General features: G+C 34.4%; 1 protein-coding gene across 2 annotated transcripts; it reads left to right on the top strand.

Annotated features, from left to right (window-relative positions):
- The first annotated feature begins 12,603 nt into the window (after window positions 1-12,603).
- On the top strand, window positions 12,604-18,075 carry LOC130733940 (shewanella-like protein phosphatase 1). Of its 2 annotated transcripts, XM_057586231.1 has the most exons (10): window positions 12,610-12,960; window positions 13,579-13,679; window positions 13,889-14,002; window positions 14,295-14,507; window positions 14,868-15,003; window positions 15,139-15,314; window positions 16,180-16,268; window positions 16,469-16,538; window positions 16,947-17,055; window positions 17,768-18,075. In XM_057586231.1, the coding sequence occupies exons 1-9, from the start codon at window positions 12,759-12,761 to the stop codon at window positions 17,031-17,033; spliced, it is 1,188 nt and encodes a 395-aa protein (XP_057442214.1). In that variant the 5' UTR covers window positions 12,610-12,758; the 3' UTR covers window positions 17,034-17,055; window positions 17,768-18,075. The 2 variants fall into 2 exon arrangements, 1 of the variants encoding a protein (XP_057442214.1); XR_009017694.1 differs by lacking the exon at window positions 17,768-18,075 and having other exon boundaries at window positions 12,604-12,960; window positions 16,136-16,268; window positions 16,947-17,017.
- The last annotated feature ends 2,613 nt before the right edge of the window (window positions 18,076-20,688 follow it).

Genomic DNA, 20,688 nt, shown 5'->3' with positions numbered 1-20,688 from the left:
TAAGTCATATATATCAGGTGAGAGGAAGGTTTTATTATGAGTGATGAGACCAAGAAACTACAGGCGTTAGATTAATATGAAGGGTTCAAATTTAATTTGTAATTTAAAGAGTCACGTGACTGTGTTGCCCCCTGTTTGCCAATCACAAACTCATGTTCGCATTTCACTTACCAGTAACCTCTCACTTCGCTCTATGGTTTGTGCGCACGCGAAGACGGCTAGGTAGCGCCGCCCCGTTCTTCCACTTCTCTTACCCGTACCATTTCCAGCCTCATGCACACCATGGTTGTTTCGCCTCTGTTTCCAGCGACAACGAAGCAAGTCTGATTTTCCCTTCTCTTGTGGGATCGAAGGTCACCCACTTAATGCTCTCTCTCACTTGATACGCTCTATAAAATAAAGAGTTGCTCTTAAAATCTGTCAAGATGACAAAATCCAACAGCAACTCACCAAGGAAAAATCTCAGAATCGCAGGGATTTGGGTATATACGTGGAGTACGATCGAACAATGATGCCCAGAAAAAGAAAACTGAAACCCGTTTTAAAATTAAAAATAAAATAATAAAAGAAAAAAAAAGAAAGGCAAATTACAATAATGCCAAAAAGGTGCATTGTTTTAAAACTTGTGGGGTTGGTTTTTTAGTCCATGGATAAAAGGTGTAAGTTGTTAACTTACTCCTTCTAAAATTTTAGTGGGTGTAAGTTAACAAACCATATATATATATATATATATATATATATATATATATATATATATATATAGGGAGCGTATCAGGTGAGAGGAGTGATTTATGGTGAGAGGTGAGAGCATTGATTGCCAGCTGTTAGATTAAATTGAAGGGTCAGGATTTTTTCTCACTAAAAACAATCCACGTGACACTTGAGTTCTAATTTCGCAACTCCCACGCGCATCATCTTTCTCTTCCTTTCTCTCTGCGTTCACCGCGCGACCTATTCTTTCCTTCCTCCTCATTCTCCCCTATTCCAGTGTCATCCGCAACAAGAAAGAAGCGCTCAACATATCTACTCTGGACATGTAGCCATGAACTTCATCAATCAGTTTGCCCAAAATAATGATACTCTTGTGCTTAGAAAATCATAGATCCCCAATCATTGCCAGTCCACCATCAACGAAGTCGTCTAGCACCATTTCATATAGCTATCGATTTTGCTGTATTTTACCAGCAATTGCTTCCTAGTTTAATTTTTCTTCAAAATTTTGACTAATTCTGGATACATGTGGCAGCAAGATTTAGAGGTTAGCAGGGTAGTTAGGGATTTTATTGAGAAAATTATTAGATTGTTAAGACTTAATACATATGTCTTGATGGGTCGTGTGTGAATGAGGAAGGATGAAGCATAAATGGAGGAAGAAAGAGGACGGAGGGAGACAACATTAGGTGGGTAGAAGGGATACAATGGTTTTCACACAGTGCACAAAAGAAGGGGAACAAGGATAAAAGCACAGTCGAACAAAGGAAGAAGATGCGCGTGGGGGTTGGAGAATTAGAATTAAAGTGTGTCACGTGGAGTACTTTTAATGAGGGTAAATCTGGGCCATTCAATATTATCTAATGGTCATTATTAAATGCTCTCACCTCTCACTATAAACCACTCCTCTCACCTGATATGCTCCCTATATATATATATATATAGGGGGCATATCAGGAAAGAGGAGGTGTTTATAGTGAGAGATGAGAGGAATAATTAATAGCCCTTAGATCAAAATACACAGTTTAGATTAAGCTTCTGTTTTTAACAGTCACGTGACCTAGCCCCTCTGTTTCTCCTCCCTCTCACACTCTGTCTCTTCTCTCTCATTCTTCTCCAGGCAAACATCTCGCTGTCGGGCAGCATCCCCTTCCATTCTTGCGCGACGACGATGAAGGCGACGTCTCTGCTCCCTCCGACGTCTTCCAGCCCTATTTCGCTCCACCTTTCCCTCGCACAACGACCAACATCCTTTCTTCTGTGGTTTCCCCCTTCCATTTTTTACATCTAATCTCATTTCCATCTTCTTCAATTGCACTTGATCTGTTAGCGTTTCAAATCTGACTATAAGGTATACTGGGTTCCATTAATAATTCTAGGAGCAGTGGGTGAAAATTGTCACGTGGGTGTTTAAAACTGAAGGTTAATCTAAATTGTGTATTTTAATCTAAGGGTTATAAATTATTCCTCTCATCTCCCACTATAAACCACTCCTCTCACCTGATATATCCAATATATATATATATAACTTGACCAGAGTTCACGCAAGACAAATTAATTTTTTATTTTCATTTTAAACCCTCTTATGAATATAACTAAAAATTAATATTTATGAGCTAGTTAAGATATTAATTATCGACCTAAAGTTGAAAAAAATAAAAGGTACAAAAATAGCAAAAACTAATATCTTTTATGTAAAATAAAAATGTTAAATATTGAAATTAGTTAATGATTGAATGATTTTTTGTAAATATATATTTTGGAAATTACTTTTAAAATTTGAAATGATTATGTATGTTGTTTAAACATACTATAATTGTAGTTTTGTGTTCTTTTAAAAAATAATTTTAAAATTTACTTTTTTTTATAAGCCAAGCAATTGTATTCAAGTAAAGCACAAGGAGTGCTTACCCAAATACAAAAGAGAGAAATTCATTTTCCTCCTGTAGCCAAAAAAAAAGAGAGAAATTCAAATTACAAGATAAGAAACAAAGAGATAAAGAAACTATTGATGAATATTTTATGTTATTACCATTATTAACTATATGTTTTCAACCTTTCAGTTTATTATACAAAAGAATAATTTATTAAGTATACAATAACTAAAAATAGATAGAATATTAACTATCAATCATAAATTGAGGAAAAAAATTATAAGTAGATAATATTAATAATTTAAATTAAATAATAGTCTACATTTTTTTTTATAAGCCATGAAACATATATTGAAAGGAAGTACAATGGATACTTCCACTACAACAATTTTCACTTTTAGTAACACTTCAAAATGGTTGGATAAAGTCCTAAAAGTGTTGCCTAAAATCAAAGGTTACACTTTTGAAGTGTTAGTTGAAGTGTTGGATATGCCTGTGTTACCTATTGTTTTGGCAACAATTAATTTTTTTGGCAACAATTAAGTCTATTTTACACTTGATAAGTGTTGCCTATGGGTGGATGCTTTCGCAACACTTCAAAGTGTTACTAGTTTTAATGAACAATTAACGATTGTTGCCACAAATGTCTGTGACAACACTTACATGTGTTGCCTAAAATTACTTAGATAACACTTTAAAGCAAGGAAATCTAAACTATGAAGGTTAGCACGACTAATACTCAAATTAGCAATTCTCATTAAAAGCACTTTAAAGCAAGGAAATCTAAATTTGAAAAGAGTTGCACACAAGCAAAAAGCTAATCAAGAAATAATTCATGATTACATACTTAAGTTTGATTAATCATAACATCACATATTTGTAATAGTAGCACTTAATGAGTTTAAAACTTCATCCGTACACATACATAGAATAGTCAAGAGAAAATTAGTTTGATCAAATCGTAGTCTCAAGCAAGACAATGGCAAAAATACATCAAAAGTAGCTTAATCAAAGTTCATCCTAATCTTCTTGCAATTCTTCATTTGCATAAACACTTTTAGAGATGACCTTCCTGCATAAGAAAAAGGATTCATAGTAAGAAAGAAAGTATGACATAACTTAAGTAACCGTACAAAGGGTAATTGAATGCCAAAGGAAATTTATTGTGAAATGCCTTCAGATTTCAATTAGTGCACTATTTTTAAGTGCAAAAAACACTTTACAAATTGATATAGAATCCACTAAAATAGATTCTTAATTTTCTGGTAGTTACAGGGTAGTAAACTTATCTACACAGATAATTGATGTCTTATATATACAATACAACAGAGTCTGGAACACAACAATTTTACAAAAAATTACCAACCATGTGCATAACAGCAGAAACTCAAGAAGTTTAATGTTAATCCAGCATTTAGTGACAGTCACACATAAAAGTAAAATCCATCATCACTACAAAGCATTCATACATGTTAAAAGGCTCACAAAAACTTATCAAAACATATAAAATAAACCTCAGAAAACAGCACCAGCACATATGAAAACTACTAGTGTATACCCTCAATCTATCATAGTTTATCACATAAAACAATGGGAATTTGCAGAAGGTGAGAAGAACAGGGTTGAACTCCAAGATCCTATGAAAATGCATTCAATCCATATTCACTTACAGCATGTTAGCCTTCAGATTTTAGATACATGAATAAAAAACAAAAATCACTTCTGGATGACAAGGTAGTTAGTTACCTTTCCAACATTTGGGACATGGGTTGTTGTAGAAGTGGGGGCATTGGAAGTTGCAGAAGATGACCCTAGTAAATCTTCTAGTAACTCCACATCAATCTCAGGATTACAATGTTGAAACAAAGAACTTTACAAGTCTTTTTTTTTTTGACATAGAACTTTACAAGTCTCAATAGACTCTAAGCTCTCCTTCAAAAACAAGATTCCAGTCCCACACCCCCCTCACAAATTAACCAAAAAAAATCTAACATTTATGTCTAAGCTAAGCAAGTTATTTCTATCCCAATTAAGATGATATATATTAAATTTTCAGTCACCAACCTGCTTGTAAAATGATGTGAAGTATTTAGCAAGTAGAATAGCAAAGCCCTCCACAAAAAGTATTTCCGAGCATTCCTTTGCTTTTGAATATACCTAAAATAAATAAAAGTTCAGAACTGAATTGAAAAGATGAATAAAAGTTTCTGTTAAAAGTCGGGGATATAACAGAAACATCACTCAAGAGTAATAGGTGCATCCAATGGTCACTACACACTCAAGCACAAATACACTTGTATGTTTTTTCAACTTTAAATTAAAATAAAAAAACTAAAAAAACATCATCTGGGTCTATGAGTTCAATAAATTAATTAATCAACTTTCCATTTGTAACATAACATAACTTTTCAAGAGCTTGTACTGCTTTTGCTCAATTTGGTGTTCAATTAATTGGCTAAGCAAAGTGGGTGATGCAACAAGAATTAGGTACTATTTTGAAATATATGTGCTTCCAAACAGAGCAATGTACAATACAACAACTACTTATATATTTGGAAGTTCAGTAGGTTTACACATAGGAAGAAGAAACTGCATGGGTTATAACTTTAATAGGGGGGGGGAGATTATGTGTAATATAACTTTGTATCCAAACACACTACATCTTTCCATTTGAATAGTGCATATTTGCATTGCCTCTGAAATGCATGGTTTCAAATAAACTGAATCAGATTCTAATACATTCTTTAATTGTATACATAATGGTTTAGCATGGTATATGCCACTTAGTGGAAGTTATCCACGTATAAGAACAAGCATACAGAAAAATCAAAAGTCCAATTAAACAAGGAATGACATATGTACCTGATTCTAACTCTAGAATAAGCTACATTAATCAAATGGTCCTATGAAGTAGTACTGTATTTAACCAAATGCAAGTATAAAAGCAAGTACAATTATGGCTTTCCCTTTATAATAAGCTACATTATTATAGATCTTATTTTCTTTCTGTAACTAAAAAGTACACTTAAATGTCAAGTTTTCCCCACAGAAATCATACATATCAATAGGCTTCATATATCAATAATGCAAACTCAAATGCAGCAGTCACTAACCCGGTTCAGTGTAACCCAGACTTTTAGTAAGAGTATGCAGCATAAAATCCAATCCAATATTTAATACAAATACCTAGCATACAAAGTCCCTACTAACAATGCTGTGATCAAGCACCAAATAATAATATCTAAAAAATTTAACCATACAGTGAAGAAAGGGAGATTATACCACTCAAATTCCCAATAATGCGATGAATAGGATCACCAAAAGAGATTATGCGATTCACAGATGCTATCACAGGAAGACCAGCACCTACATTTAAAAACATTACAACCAGATCAGACATGGCTCCTTGATCCATTGACCTTCAATCAAACTAAAACACTCATATCCATTCAATCAAATAATCAAAGAAGCAATGATTTCAATAAACCCTAAAATCAAACTAAAATTGTTCCAAACCCTAGAATCAAATTGAAACCATCTGAATTGGGAGAGTGAGTGAAAGTGAGTGAGTGAGTGATTCAGAGAAAGAGAGATGGGCCAGGAATACCTTTCGTTGGCGAGAGGAACGAGAGACAAACCCTGGATCTGTGAGAGAGTGCGAGAGAGAAAGCGATTGCGATTGTGCGAGACCTTGAAGCTTCGTGCGACTGTGTGAGAGCAAGAAGGAGAGCGAGAGCGAGAGACTGAGCTTCCGTTTTTGTCTTCACGAGCTCACGTTTTTGTCTTCATTGTCGTTCGTTTGGAGAAATCAACTTTGCGAGTTCATGTTTTCATTTTATTCAGTTTTTTCTGATATGATTTTGATTTTGAAATTTTTTAGAGGAAATATATATTAATTTCAATTTGAATGGAAAAGTTCGGAACAAAGGGAAGAAAACTTGTTGTTTGTTTATTTTTTAACAAATAAAAAATTATTATAATTTTATTTTGGAGGGAATGAATTTTTTTTAGTGGGAAATGAATAATTACTAAATAGTGACCCAAAACTTTTAGCAACACTCATCAAATGTAAAGCAATGTAATTTACAATACTAACATGCCAAAATTGTTGCTATATAAATTTTAAGGGAACAATTATCCTATGTTAGAATATGAGTGTTGTATAAAATACAAATTTTATGGCAACTTTGAACAAGTGTTAGCTATTCTATTTTAAGCAACACTTTAGACTTGTTGCCAAAAAATGTGTTGCTAGAGGCACAAAATGGTGTAGTGTTCAATACAAGTATAGAGAAACAAAACAAAGCTAGATAATAGTAGTCTAGATAAAATTTATTAATGAACAATCTAGAAAAATAGTTTAAAAATTAAAAAAGTGTCTTAATAAGATATTAACTATTAACTATATTGCATGTGTGTATCATTTGAAAAATACTTTCAAATATGTTTTTTGATCTATTATATAGTAGTACAAATATTTTCTTAAGTTTTATTATGTCATTAATAATATTTTCCTTTTCAAGAATTTTATTAAATTTCAGTAATATCCTTTATTTACATAAAGATAACTCTAATACAAGCAATTTTGTGCATCAAAACAAATCTTAATACTGTCTATTCAGATGTCTAACACAATAATGTTTTCTCTTAAGAACTATTTTTATATGTATTATTTATATAAGAACACTATAGTGGATTGTTATGATTTGATCAATATATCTATTTCATTCTATAAAGAAAATACTATAGTAACATTCATATAATTTTAAAAAATATTGTAAATAAACCGCAACTCACGAGTAATATATCTTTTACTATGTACTTTTTATATAGCAATCATTTACCATATTATATGTATTTATGCAGTATCTCCTTATCACAATTATCACAATATTTTTTTAAATACCATTTTGGTCACAATTATCACAATATATGCTTGGTTGAATTTAAACACTATGTGCATGTTAGAGTTAGACAATGAATAATTTGTGATTAGACATGCTAGAGGAAGAATATATATCAGAAACACAAATAATGTTTTATATTAACTTCAATAGTTTTTTGTTACATGGTGGAAATTGTGGTAAACTAAACTTTTTTTTTTTAACAAAAGCTTATATACAAATCAATCTCAATATCTATGATCCAATTTATGAAAACAAAAACTTACCGCTTTTAGTTTTATATAAAAATGAATTCCTATATCTAAGATCCAATTTATGAAAACAGAAACTTACAGCTTCCAGTTTATATATATATATATATATATATATATATATATATATTCAACTGTCTCTTACACACTTGTGCACAAAACCATCATCACGCCTCTATACCATGATCCAATTTAGGAAAACAAAAACTTACAACTTTCAGTTTTATATATTCAACTGTCTCTTTCTGACTTGTGCACAAAACCATCATCACGCCTCCATACCACCCCTTGCATCTTTTCCATCACCAGCCTCCTTCTTTCCATCAGCACATAACTGACCCCTCATATCAGATATATCAATCCTTGCTTTCGTGAGCAATGCCTTTATGTTAGATATTTCAACTTTGAGAGCAACCCTTTCTACCTCCCAGGACGCCCTGAGCATGTTCAACTCTGCCACGCGTCTGTTCAACTTTGCCACACGTTGAACATAGCCCAAATGCACATGCATCAATAAGGCAAACTCAGCATGCATGTCTGTCCTAAGGAGATTAGTATACATCTGCATCTGAGATTCATGATCCATAGTTAGTTCAGAAAGCTGGCCTAGGAGGACTGTCCTCTCCCCAAGTAACTCTGAAATTTGTTGTTGCAATTTCTCCATGTTGCAGACTTGGTTGATTGTATAAGAAGTTACCAAATTCATTGGCTTATCAGTTTCTTTAAAAAAATCTATTATACTTCAAATTAAGATAAATGAAAGTTGAATTATTTTTTTATAATTAAATTAACTTGTAGAGACGAGTTTAAATATAGTAATATATTTTATGCGAGACATGATATTGCGCTGATCCGTTAACTCATTCGTTTGTATAATTTTTCCACCTTAGTAAGTTCTGTAATGTGTCATCTCTAATTCAACCTATTATTTAACTTCAATATGTGTCCTTGTATATTTCTAAATTCAATACAATTAATTAAAAGTTAAACATTAAATTCATGTGTTTTTTCACATTTTCATCTTTATTTATTTCTTTTATTTTTCATTAATTTATTCATCATCTTTGTACATTAATTTTAAATTTTAAATTATATGTCAGTGTTTCTACTTTAGACTGTAATTGATGAGTTTTTATCATTTTTTTTATTTCATTTTAAGTTAACACATTTGAATATCATCATTATAACATTTCTTTTACCATGACTAACCGAAGTCAATACTGCAACAAACATAAGACTATTATGATAGAAATAATAATTGTATTTTATTGAACAACTAATATATCATGAGTACACAAAATGTGATGACAAAAAATATAAATAAACATAATGTAGAAGTTTGATAGTAAAAAAAAAAATTAAGATGGCGCCATAAAAAAAACATTACTATTTTCTTTCCTAATTTTTTATTTTTTTGGTTTTGACATATTTTCAAAACTTTAGCTGTTTTACATACCTAAGATTATTTATTCTATTTTCTTTCATCTATATCTCATTTAATTTTACATTCCTCACCTATCACCGCTTATTTCCACTCATCACAATTATCCTCGATTATTTATCCATAGATATCATTCTCTTTCTTTAATTTAACATGACTTTAAATATGACATTTTAGTCAAACTCTACATCAATTAGTGAGCTCTAAACTTGTGTGCATTCATCACAATAATTTTCCTACTACTAAGAGTTGTACTACAATAAAGTTTACATGGGGGAAGGGTAGCTCACTTGGTGAGCTAAGACAATGAAGAGATTTGCAGGGTCAATGGTCAGGGTTTGAATCCTGGCGAAGAAACTAATTTACTAACAATTAACAACTAACATTGGCCTATAAAAAAACAATAAAGTTTACATTTTCTAAATTAAATTAAATATTATTCTACTAAAAAATATATTAACAATGTTTGTGCATTGCACGGGTTTACGTTTAGTTTTGGTCTTTTTTTATTCTCACATCACTCGGATGGCCAACATCCATCAATACAGCTGGAGAAGTGAGAAAACAACATTTTATCATAACAATTCAGTTAAGTAGCCTTATGAGATTGAAGCCCTTAAATTATTGATATTATGATTTTTGACGGTATTATAATTGCAAGTCCAGCTCCCTGCATCACAAATTTGAGCCTTCCATTGCATTTGACGACACTCAGGATTGCCACACAAAAGAAATTTACGATTGTCACATACTCACACTGATTACGAAGAATTTTTTTATGCAACGCTTACTTAAGAAAAAATTTTAGTAGTCATACATTATTTTCTATTTTCTATCTTTTCTTTAAATATTTAAATTGAAAAGATATTTTAATATTTTAATGTGTATCATTAATATACACTTCTTATATGTCACGGTTTTTTTTGTAATTTTAATGTTCCGTCATATCTGACCCCAATTCGGAAAAGGGTTTGGAAAATGACGTCCATTCCATTGAGGACATCAAATCTGCAATAAAGAATCTTGAAGCTGGAAAATTAATTATGACAGAATCGAACTTAGCTGAGTATATCCACTGTAAATATGAATGTCTCGATGTTAAAGCGTCGCTTGGTTTTGCTCTCAAACATAAACATATTGAAAAACATTTCGAGGGTATAGGGTGTATTCACTTTATACACCCTCAAGGGTCAACAACTTTGGCAGCCTATCAATCATTTAGACAAAGTGAAGGCTAGCAAATAAGACTTGATTAAGATTCATGACATTTTAACGAGTGAAGTGGGAAATTCTAAAATGTTTGTACACTTAATACTACAATGGCCAGAAATCAATATCAAAGAGATTGCATAATTTTTTCTAAGGAGTTATCGCATCTCGAGCGGTTAGAATAATATCTCCTGAGTTCATATCCCAGTTTTTCTTCTTAGTTATGAGTTATAACAAGTGGTTAGAAGAGTCCGTTGTATCCTAAGGAGTTATCGCATCTCGAGCGAATAAACTCTTGAGGACAATGTGAACACACGCCCCAAACTTTTGTAATTTGTAACTTTGAGAGATATCTATTGTAATTTTGTCGTTTTTCATTGTAAATTTCCAACAATCTCAAGAGTTTATCCAATTGAAGGCAACAACAAAATCACTCCTCCTCCAACCAACAATGTCGTTGTTGCCACTCTTACGACTCCCACTGCTGCTCCTGTTGTTGCCTTTGCAAAACCATTCCCGGACATCTCAAAAATTGAGGTTTTTGGAGGTCAAATTTTTAGAAGATGGCAAGAGCGTGTCTTTTCTGTTCTCGACATGCATGGAGTTGTTGCAGCTCTCACTGATTCGCTACCGGTGGATCCTCAACTTGACATTTGGACTCATGCTAATAAGGTATGTAGGCATATGATTTTAAGTACTCTGTCTAATGAGCTTTTTGATGTCTAATGCTCCTAAAAAAGAGGCCAGAGCAATTTGGGAGTCCATGAATCTGAAGTACACTACTGAGGATGTTGGGAAGCAAAAGTTCGTGATTGGAAACTACTACAGATGGGAGATGTCAGAAGATAAGGACATCGAGGCTCGCATTAATGAATATCACAAACTGATTGAGGACTTGAAGGCTGAGAATATTTCTTTGCTTGATGAGTTCATAGTTGGAATCCTCATCGAAAAGTTTACTGAATCCTGGAATGATTACAAACAACAACTAAAGCACAAACAGAAACAACTTTCTCTTGCTGACCTGATAACCCATATCATCATAGAAGATACCAACAAGAAAGAGCCGGAGGTTGCAAGAGCAAATTTAATTCAAAATAAAGCTCACAAAAAGAGGTATGGTGTTGATAAACATGATCATGTGCCCAAAGCCACTAATTCAAATTTTAAAAGGCAAAGCACTTGCTTTGTTTGTGGGAAGCAAGGTCACATTGCACGTTACTGTAGGAATGACAATCCTCCTAAGTCAAGAGTAAATCTGGCTGAAAGAGATGATAATGATGATGATGATGTGATTGTTGCGGTTGTCTCTCTTGTGAATGTCGTGACTTATGTTAAGAAATGGGTTGTAGACTCTGGAGCTACCAAGCATATTTGTGCAAACAAAGATGCTTTTACCTCCTATACTCATGTAGGGGATGAAGATGAACATGTGTATCTTGGAGACTCAAGGATTACTCTAGTTCTTGGGAAATGAAAAGTTTTTCTTAAGCTTACATCTGGAAAGACATTGACTTTGAACAATGTGCTTCATGTGCATGCAATAAGGACAAATTTGATTTATGTGGCACTGCTGGGATCAAAATGGTATTTGAGTCTGACAAAATTGTCATGACGAAAAATAACACATTTTTGGGCAAGGGCTACAATGATAAAAAACTCTTTGTTCTTAATGTTTATGGGTGAAATGTTTTCTAGTTCTATAGTATATTAAATAATTTATTAATATATTAGAAATAAAGTCATATTAAATATCAATTAATATTTCAAATATTTATTAATATTCTAGACGTAAAAATTGTGTGAGGGATATAATTGAAACTAAACATTTATATTTTCTCTCTTGCAATTTCTTCTCTCTCCTCCATTTTTTGTTTTATCATTTTAAACATTTAAATCCAGTAATGAATAACCTTTGGGTTAACCCAAAGGGAGATGTAGCATTTCATCTTTTAAACAATTCTTTGAGTTTTTGAGTCCTAAGTCCTAACTTTTGTTAATGAAAAAAACATTTTAATCAATCTTTATCGCATGATGCACTAACCGTAGAAGATAAATTAGTCTCACGCCTATGAGATAGTTAAGAAAACATACAAAAAATTTCGTGTGAGCTGATGGTTGGACCATTAGTTTAATCCAAAAGCAAACTATAGTTTAATACAAAAAATTGCAAAAGTCACTTGAACCCCTATCTTCTTAGTTTTCACTCTTCTAGCCAGGAATCACCAAACAGATATGCTAAATGCTTGGCTGAGGAGCTTTGTCTGAATTTTGTGTTTAAAAACTGTACACACCTCCTTTTTCTGGTTTCATTTCATTCAGAGTAATGGGAACATAAATACATAACTGCACATGTTCTTCCCATCCCATGGCTTCCCTCTGTTTGAACTCATTACCACTGTCACCATCTTCTCATCCTCGCAAGCTCAATGAATCCTCTGTTTCTTGTTCTTCTTCTTTGCTTCTTGATAACAACAATAATCATAGCACAGCAGGTTCCTTGAAACCTATAGTTGTCAGTGGAAACCCCCCAACTTTTGTTTCTGCGCCTGGTCGCAGAATCATTGCTGGTTTGTCTCTTTCTTCTTCTGATTTTGTTGCTGTTGCTATGTTTCTTTGTTTTCAAATTACCATTTTGGATGTGCTTACTACTTAGTAAAGGCCAAGTTGTGTTTTGTAATATTTTTGTTTCTAATGATTGTTCTGCAACATTTTGATATGTTTTTGGCTGAGTGCTTGGGATAATATATTAATATTGATTTGCATGAGCAAATTGTGGCTCTTGTGGACTATGGCTGAATGATATTTTTCCTTAGAAATATATTAATACAGCTTAATGATTCTTCAGGTTTAAGTTGAACTTAAGTGTTGCTGACCTCTTCCAAATTGATGTATGAATCAGGGTTTCAGCTTTGTTCTCAACACCTTTATTATGCCATCACTTTTTAGAGTCTAGTATTTGGTGATAGAACCTAATCAATCTATGCACATTCAATTTGCCGTCCGAGAGGGAATTCTTGCTAATAGTTTTTTGACTTAGTATTTGGTGATAGAACCTAATCAACCTATACACATTCAATTTGCTGTCCGAGATGGAATTCTTGCTAATAAGTTTTTTTTCATAGTTTGTATTAAATGCGCATGTTCTGTCTTTTACATAATTTATTGATGCTAATTTTCTTTAATAGTTGGAGATCTACATGGAGATCTTCATCAAGCTAGATCTGCACTTGAAATGGCTGGTGTATTGAGCTCCGATGGTCAAGACTTATGGACTGGTGAAGAAACTGTATGCTTACCGTTTTTCAGAATGGGTGTCTTTTTGTTTTAAATTGGAATCAGTAGCCTCTTATGCAGTGAAGTTATTGATTATACTCAGTTTATGGAATGCTCAAACTTGTTCAAATGAAATTAGTGAAACTTAGGGAAATTAAAAGGATTATAAGTAAAGCTGAGAGATTTTAACATAGGAAAATTTCTTTTGCCTCCATGTACTAGGTATTGATTCAACTTGGAGATATATTAGATCGAGGTGAAGATGAAATTGCTATCTTGTCTTTGCTGCGATCATTGGAAAAACAGGCAAAAGCAAAAGGTGGAGCTGTGTTTCAGGTTTGTAATATGTGACTTTGAAACTTAAAACAGTTTCTATCACTGTTATACAGACTTACAAAGCACTAAAGTAGCTATCTCTAATCACCAAATGTTATAGCCAACACCACCAAAGGAGATGTTGATTTGATACACAATATAATATGCTTTTGCTTTTCATTATTATAAAGTTTCTGTATTCATTAGAATCTAGAGATTAGGTAGATATTATTTGTGAAATGTGAAGGATCTGGTTTGTTATTTTATTAGATATTTTAAAGTAATTTGGCATAACTGAATCTTCTTTGTCTAGGTAAATGGAAACCATGAGACCATGAATGTGGAAGGGGATTTCAGATATGTTGAATCTGGGGGATTTGATGAGTGTAATGATTTCTTGGAATATATAAATGATTCTGGAGATGACTGGGAAGAGACTTTTACTGGTTGGGTTGATGTTTCAGAAAGGTGGAAAGAAGAACGAAAAATGTCAGCAAGTTATTGGGGACCTTGGAATTTGGTGAAGGTATTATAAATTTTTGTCCCACTTTTCATTAACATGTAGTTCTTGTTTAAGTCATCATATTTGTCACGAAGCATGAATTTGTGGTTTTAAACTACTTTGGTTGAACTAAAAATCTAATATTGTATCCCAACTCCCAAATCAATATATCATTAAAACTGTCCTTATCGTTTTAAAGTAATAAAATGGGAATTTTTGTGATCTACCTGGTTATGTCCTTGTATCTGGGATCATATAGATATGATTTGTCACTTTATAAGTAGACTATCAGCTGTTATTTCAATTTTCAACATATAGCTCTATGTTATTCTAAATGTGATATTCTTATTGTTTTTTGATGAAGTTTTCCAATTATTAGGACAGAGACAGAAGGGAGTCATTGCCAGATCAGTCCTCTTTAGGCCAAGTGGGCCACTGGCTTGCGAACTCGCAAGGCATGCCGTTGTACTTAAGGTCAATGACTGGGTCTTCTGTCATGGTGGCCTTCTTCCTCACCATGGTAAATATTTTATGGCGTTCGGGTTTTTGTTTTAACTCTTGAGCTATTGTTGCATGTTTAAAATATTTTGAACCTCTAATTCTAACACCTGATAATATTCTCTTATTCATTTTCTTCTTCCCTTCACTTCTGTAGTTGCATATGGCATAGAGAGGATGAATAAAGAAGTGTCTGAGTGGATGAGAGGCGTCGGTAAGGATGACAATACTCTCAATATCCCTTTCATTGCCACTAGGGGTTATGACAGTGTTGTTTGGAATCGTTTGTACTCAAGAGACGCACCGGATTTTGTGGACTATCAGGCTAAACAGGTAAATATACTTCGGAGTTTGTCATAGTAATAGAAAGATCTCATGTGGAGTTATTATAATATTGATAACTATCCCTCCACCTTGAAACTCTAAGGATTTGATTGTCAGGGAAACTCTCCTTTGTTTAATGGACACTTCAAATGTGTTTAATTTTTAACTTGCGCTGGATCTGTCTGCTTTGTTCTTCAACCCATGCTATGAGGCCAAAGAGGAGTTAAGAGACTCGGGAGTTCTAGGGACTTGTATACTTCTCCAGAAAAAAAAAAAAAAAGAGGCCTAGAAAATTTATTCCTCCTGAGAGTTAAGGAAAATAAGCACAAAACTCCACTTTAAATAGGAAACATCTAGGAGAACAAATAACTTGGTGTGTCAAAACAGAGAACACAACAAAGAAGATACCGGGAAGGAAAACTAATGATCAACTGATGAGCACTAATTACCTCTGTAATTGGTATTGGTTAGAGAAACATTAAACTTTACTAAGAGCCTATTTGGATACAGACTGATTGGAGCTTATCTACTAGAAAAAGCATTACATAAGCTGCAATAAGTGCTCTTTAATTTGCATCCAAACTGGTTCTATTAATGTCTGTTACCTGACATTAATTCAGGAAGTTGCAAATTAATTTTGCACCTTCTCTTCCCTGAAAACTTCTTACTTGCTTCTTGACTCCATCTTGTAGTAACTTTTTTATGTTGTTCCAGAAATATATTGCAATAGATTTAACTTCGGGTGGGGATTTTTTGTTGTTCTATCGTATGTTTGTTAATTTATATCCATTTACTTAGCAAAGTTCTTGCTTTTGTTTTGAGATCCTTAGGAGAATAGTGGAAACATTTTGAAACTAAGCAATATGATCTTCAGGCATGTTCCATTCTTGAGGAGACACTGCAAGCAGTTGGCGCTAAGGCAATGGTGGTTGGGCATACTCCTCAAACTATAGGTGTAAATTGGTAAGGGAAAGATAAGTCTTTAAGCATATGCTTAAATAACCTCTCAAATTGTCACAATCTTTAGATGGAGATACAATTGGTATATTGCTATTCAACTTGAATTATAACATAAGGTGGCAAATACTAGATCTAGGTTTGCTACTGCATTATGGGTGGAATACTTCTGTTCATTGAAATCAGTTCCTTGCTTCTTCCAACAGTAAATACAATTGTAGCATATGGCGCATAGATGTCGGAATGTCCAGCGGAGTTCTTAATTCAAGACCAGAGGTAAAACAATTCCATGGGCCTAGATTAATGTCCTTATTATAAGCCCAGTTAAGAACAACTGTGGACTACTATCATGTTAAAAACTATAAAAGATAACCATGTCCTCCTAAATGCATGTTTGGATACTCGATGGAAAGCCATGGTGAAGCCAAAATCAGTGTACAACCCCAAAAGGTAAGAGAAGTTGCTTCTGTCTACCATGATTTTGGCTCAACGGTGTATCCAAACATGCACTATCTCCAGGACTTTCCCAGTGTCCTTTTCCTATGGAAAAAACCTAGAATTATATGTTGGGAAAGTAGCTCTATTATTAGCATATGAACTATGTAATTAACAAATACCTATTTCTTTAACATCCTGATTAAATTAAAATTGTTATTGGGCTTTAGTACTGACTTAATTCTCCAGGTTCTAGAAATTATAGACGATAAAGCAAGAGTTATAAAGAGTAAAAGGGACAGAGGCAGTGAACTTCAGGCAGCTGCATATACTTAAGAGACAAAAAATGATATGACAGGTATATTGAATTACATGTTGCTTATCAATTGAATCTTGGAAAGTAACTTTTTATTCAATGACTGTAAACATTGGTGTCTTAGCATTTGCAAGTTGAAACATTCCACCCACCTAATAAGGATGCCTCTCAACCCCTTAAATGCATAGTTGCATATATATTTTTGTTGATTATTTTTACTGTTTAAACAGGCCTGTATTACAATTTTTCATTGTCAATCATGATTAGGAACCAAATTGGCTACAGAAATACAAGGGTCATTTTCATTTTGGCCCTGAATATTTGTTTGTTATATTTTGGCTTTGGCTATGTCATAATGCAACTTTGAACCTGTGCTAGAAATCTCACCTTATGTTTAACATGTTGTGGTCCTTGGTGGGAAATTTCTTTTGGTACTCCTGTAGTACGTACTCTCCAATCTTAAAGCAAGACACCTGACATGAATGACAAGTTATTTCCAATTTTTAACTTTTTTATAAAATTAGAATAACTGTCATATTGTGAGAGGGATGTTAGTTCCACAGGAGTACTGAAAATTTGATCGGTGGGTAGCCCTAGTAATAGTCGTCTTCTTATCCTAACGCTCGCTATATACCGGGCGATTTTGTTTGTGGTTCAATGCAATGTCTTACAAATTAAGTATTTTGCAGATTAGTGATTTAGTCTGAACTAAAAGCAAAATCTCCACTAACAAATTTGTACCATGTTTTTGCAGGAATTGTGAGCATTCAGTTCAGAAGTCCAACATTGGGAAATTCATTCGATTACATTGACCTATTCTAGTCACTTATTAGTTGTTTGCTTCACATTGAACTTGTGAAGACTAGAACAGTGCACCAGTTTTGGCAAAAAGGAGCTTGTGTTACATCATTTTGGTGATCATACAACTTCTGGGCCTATCTATGTACTGAAAGAAAACATTAGATCAATATAGTTATTGTAAAAAAATAAAAAGGTGCTCAGTTCTAAGAAAGTACTAAAAATTTGTTCATAATATTGAGTTTGTTGGTTCAATATCCTTAATTGCTTGGTGTGCATTCTCATCTAATATTTTCATGTAGAGAATATAAATGAAGTTCTTTATCATCACCTATGTCACTGATCTTCTTCGCACAATTCATATTTCCATAAACTACCTTCAAAACCAACATTAAATTGGCTAGTCAATAAAATCCTAAAACAATGATTCCATGTGGGTGTACACTCAAACATGCATCACCGAAGAGAATTGTTGGAGGATTGCATGATAAATAAACTAGAAAGGTTTGAAAGAGATCAACATCAAGACAAACTGACAACGAATTCAAAGTTGAACTTCTTTATATTTTCCTCAGATGTCTAATGATACAACTGATGAAGATCAATGCTAGAGTTATTTCTAATGATTGCAGCAATGAAAACGTGGGAACAGCGCAGGGAAAGAAAAGAATGAGGAAGGAAGGGGTCAATGGTGATGGGCCCAGAAACAGATCACCAAACCGTTAGGAAAATCACCAACGGTGGCTACAACAACTAATGCAAAAGCTGTTGGAAATACTCCTATTTTTATGGCATTAGATGGCACACGCTCCACTATGCCTTGCCTTTGGTGGCAAAAGGGGGAAGCAGATATCAATTGTTGGCTAAAATAGGGAACCAGCAAGAGGAAGAGCCCATCATGAAAGACCTTATTGTGGGAAATATTCCCTTTGATCCAGGGGAAAATGATGCCACTCGAACTGGCTTATGATGTATGCCATGGCCAGGAGTTCCACTGCAATAAGGTTTATATGGATAGCAACAACTTTAACATCATTGCATGGACCATTCGTAGAGGTGTGGGAGCCCGTGGACGTAGAAGAATGAAGGATAATCATATCATCCTTCTCTGGTGACAGTGTATGAGTCACATTGCAAATTCCAGAGAGCTGCTAGATTTTGGCAACAACAAGAGTATGAGCTAATCCGGGAAGTAGAGGCAGTGGGGGAATATGGGTACTAGCTCACATTGGTAGAACCTTTGTCGTCGTTTTCATGGAGGATTTTGCTCAGGCTATCACGGTAGAGATCAACATTGATGGAAGGAGATGAGCGTGTTCAGCTTTGTATGCGAGCCCGAATCCAACTAGGCGGCTTGAGCTCTGGGATTATCTCTTTGAGCTTAGGCGGCGGTGCAGATTCCATGGTTGACATTGGGAGACCTGAATGAAATATGCTCTCTGTCTGAGGTCGTTGGTGGGGTATTCTCCAGTACACGGGTGGACCACATGTTGACTATGATGGAGAACTGCAATTTTATTGATCTAGGGTTCATGGGCCCTAGGTTTACTTGGGAACATCGTGTGAATGGTAGGAGGACGATGGCAAAACGATTGGATAGAGCCCTTGGAGATATGCCATGGAGAATGTTGTTTGCAGAGGCATATCTGGAGCATCTAGCTCGTGTATACTCTGATCATTCACCATTACTTCTTCGATTATATGCACCGAGTGGTGATCGTGAGTCTAGGCCTTTTTAAGTTCCAAGAGGCATCAGTGTCTCATCCCTCATTTGAGTCTTTGGTGGGTAGGTCTTGGAGGAGGCAGGAGAGAACTGTGCTAGGAAGGCTCAAAAGGGTCTAGGAGAGGTAGCAACAGATTTTAATAGCCATGTCTTTGGGAGCATCCACAAACGGAAGAAACGAGTAGAGAGGAGGATCCAGGTGATTCAAAGAGAATTGGATTGGCGGGGATCGGAGGCTCTTGTTAGACTATAAAGTACCCTCCAGAAGGAGTATGCAGATATTATGTATCAAGAGGAGATGTTATGGTACCAGAAATCCAGGGAAAATTGGGTCAGGTTCGAGGACCGTAATACAAAAAATTTCCATGCTCAAACCATAGTGCGCCGTAAGAGAAACAAGATTCATGGGCTCTTTGTGGAGGATGGAAGCTGGTGTACTGCCCCCACATTGTTACAAGACAAAGCAAGGAGGTTTTTTACTAACTTGTTTGCTTTTGATGTACGGGTACAAAGGAACTCTATAATGGAGAATCCAACTCCAACAATTTCGTTGGCTGAGACGTTTGATTGCACCAGTTACTCTGGATGAAGTAAGAAGCGCCATTATGTCAATGTACTCCTTCAAGGCACCTGGACCTGATGACTTACAGGCATTCTTCTATAAAAAATTCTAGCACATTTCGGGGGAGGACATTCATCACATGGTGGCCTCATCTTTCTAGAACAGAGGAGCGGATCTGGAGCTATTGGCAATACTTCTTGTTCTTATCCCCAAGGTGGAGAATCCCCTGAGGCTTAAGGTGTTGCGCCCTATAAGCCTTTGCAACGTATCATACAAGGTGATCACAAAAGTGTTGGTGAACAAATTCAGGCCTCTTCTACATGACTTAGTGCATCTGCCGCAGGGTAGCTTCATTCCAGGAAGAGGAACAAAGGACAATATCATTCTGGCGCAAGAGGTGATGCATACTATCCATACACAGAAAAAAAGGAGGTGGACTAGTCGCAATAAAGATTGATCTAGAGAAAGCATATGACAAGGTGAATTGGGATTTCCTCCGTGAAACACTCTATGACTTTGGGTTTCCCCCAAAGATTGTGGATTTGATAATGTGGGGTGTGAAGACCCCTAGCATTTAGGTCTTATGGAATGG

Source organism: Lotus japonicus, chromosome 1 (genome assembly GCF_012489685.1).
Source record: "Lotus japonicus ecotype B-129 chromosome 1, LjGifu_v1.2".
In the NCBI taxonomy this organism is placed as follows: Eukaryota; Viridiplantae; Streptophyta; class Magnoliopsida; order Fabales; family Fabaceae; genus Lotus; species Lotus japonicus.
The sequence above is the reverse complement of the archived record's forward strand: the minus strand, read 5'-3'. Positions and strand labels throughout refer to the sequence as shown.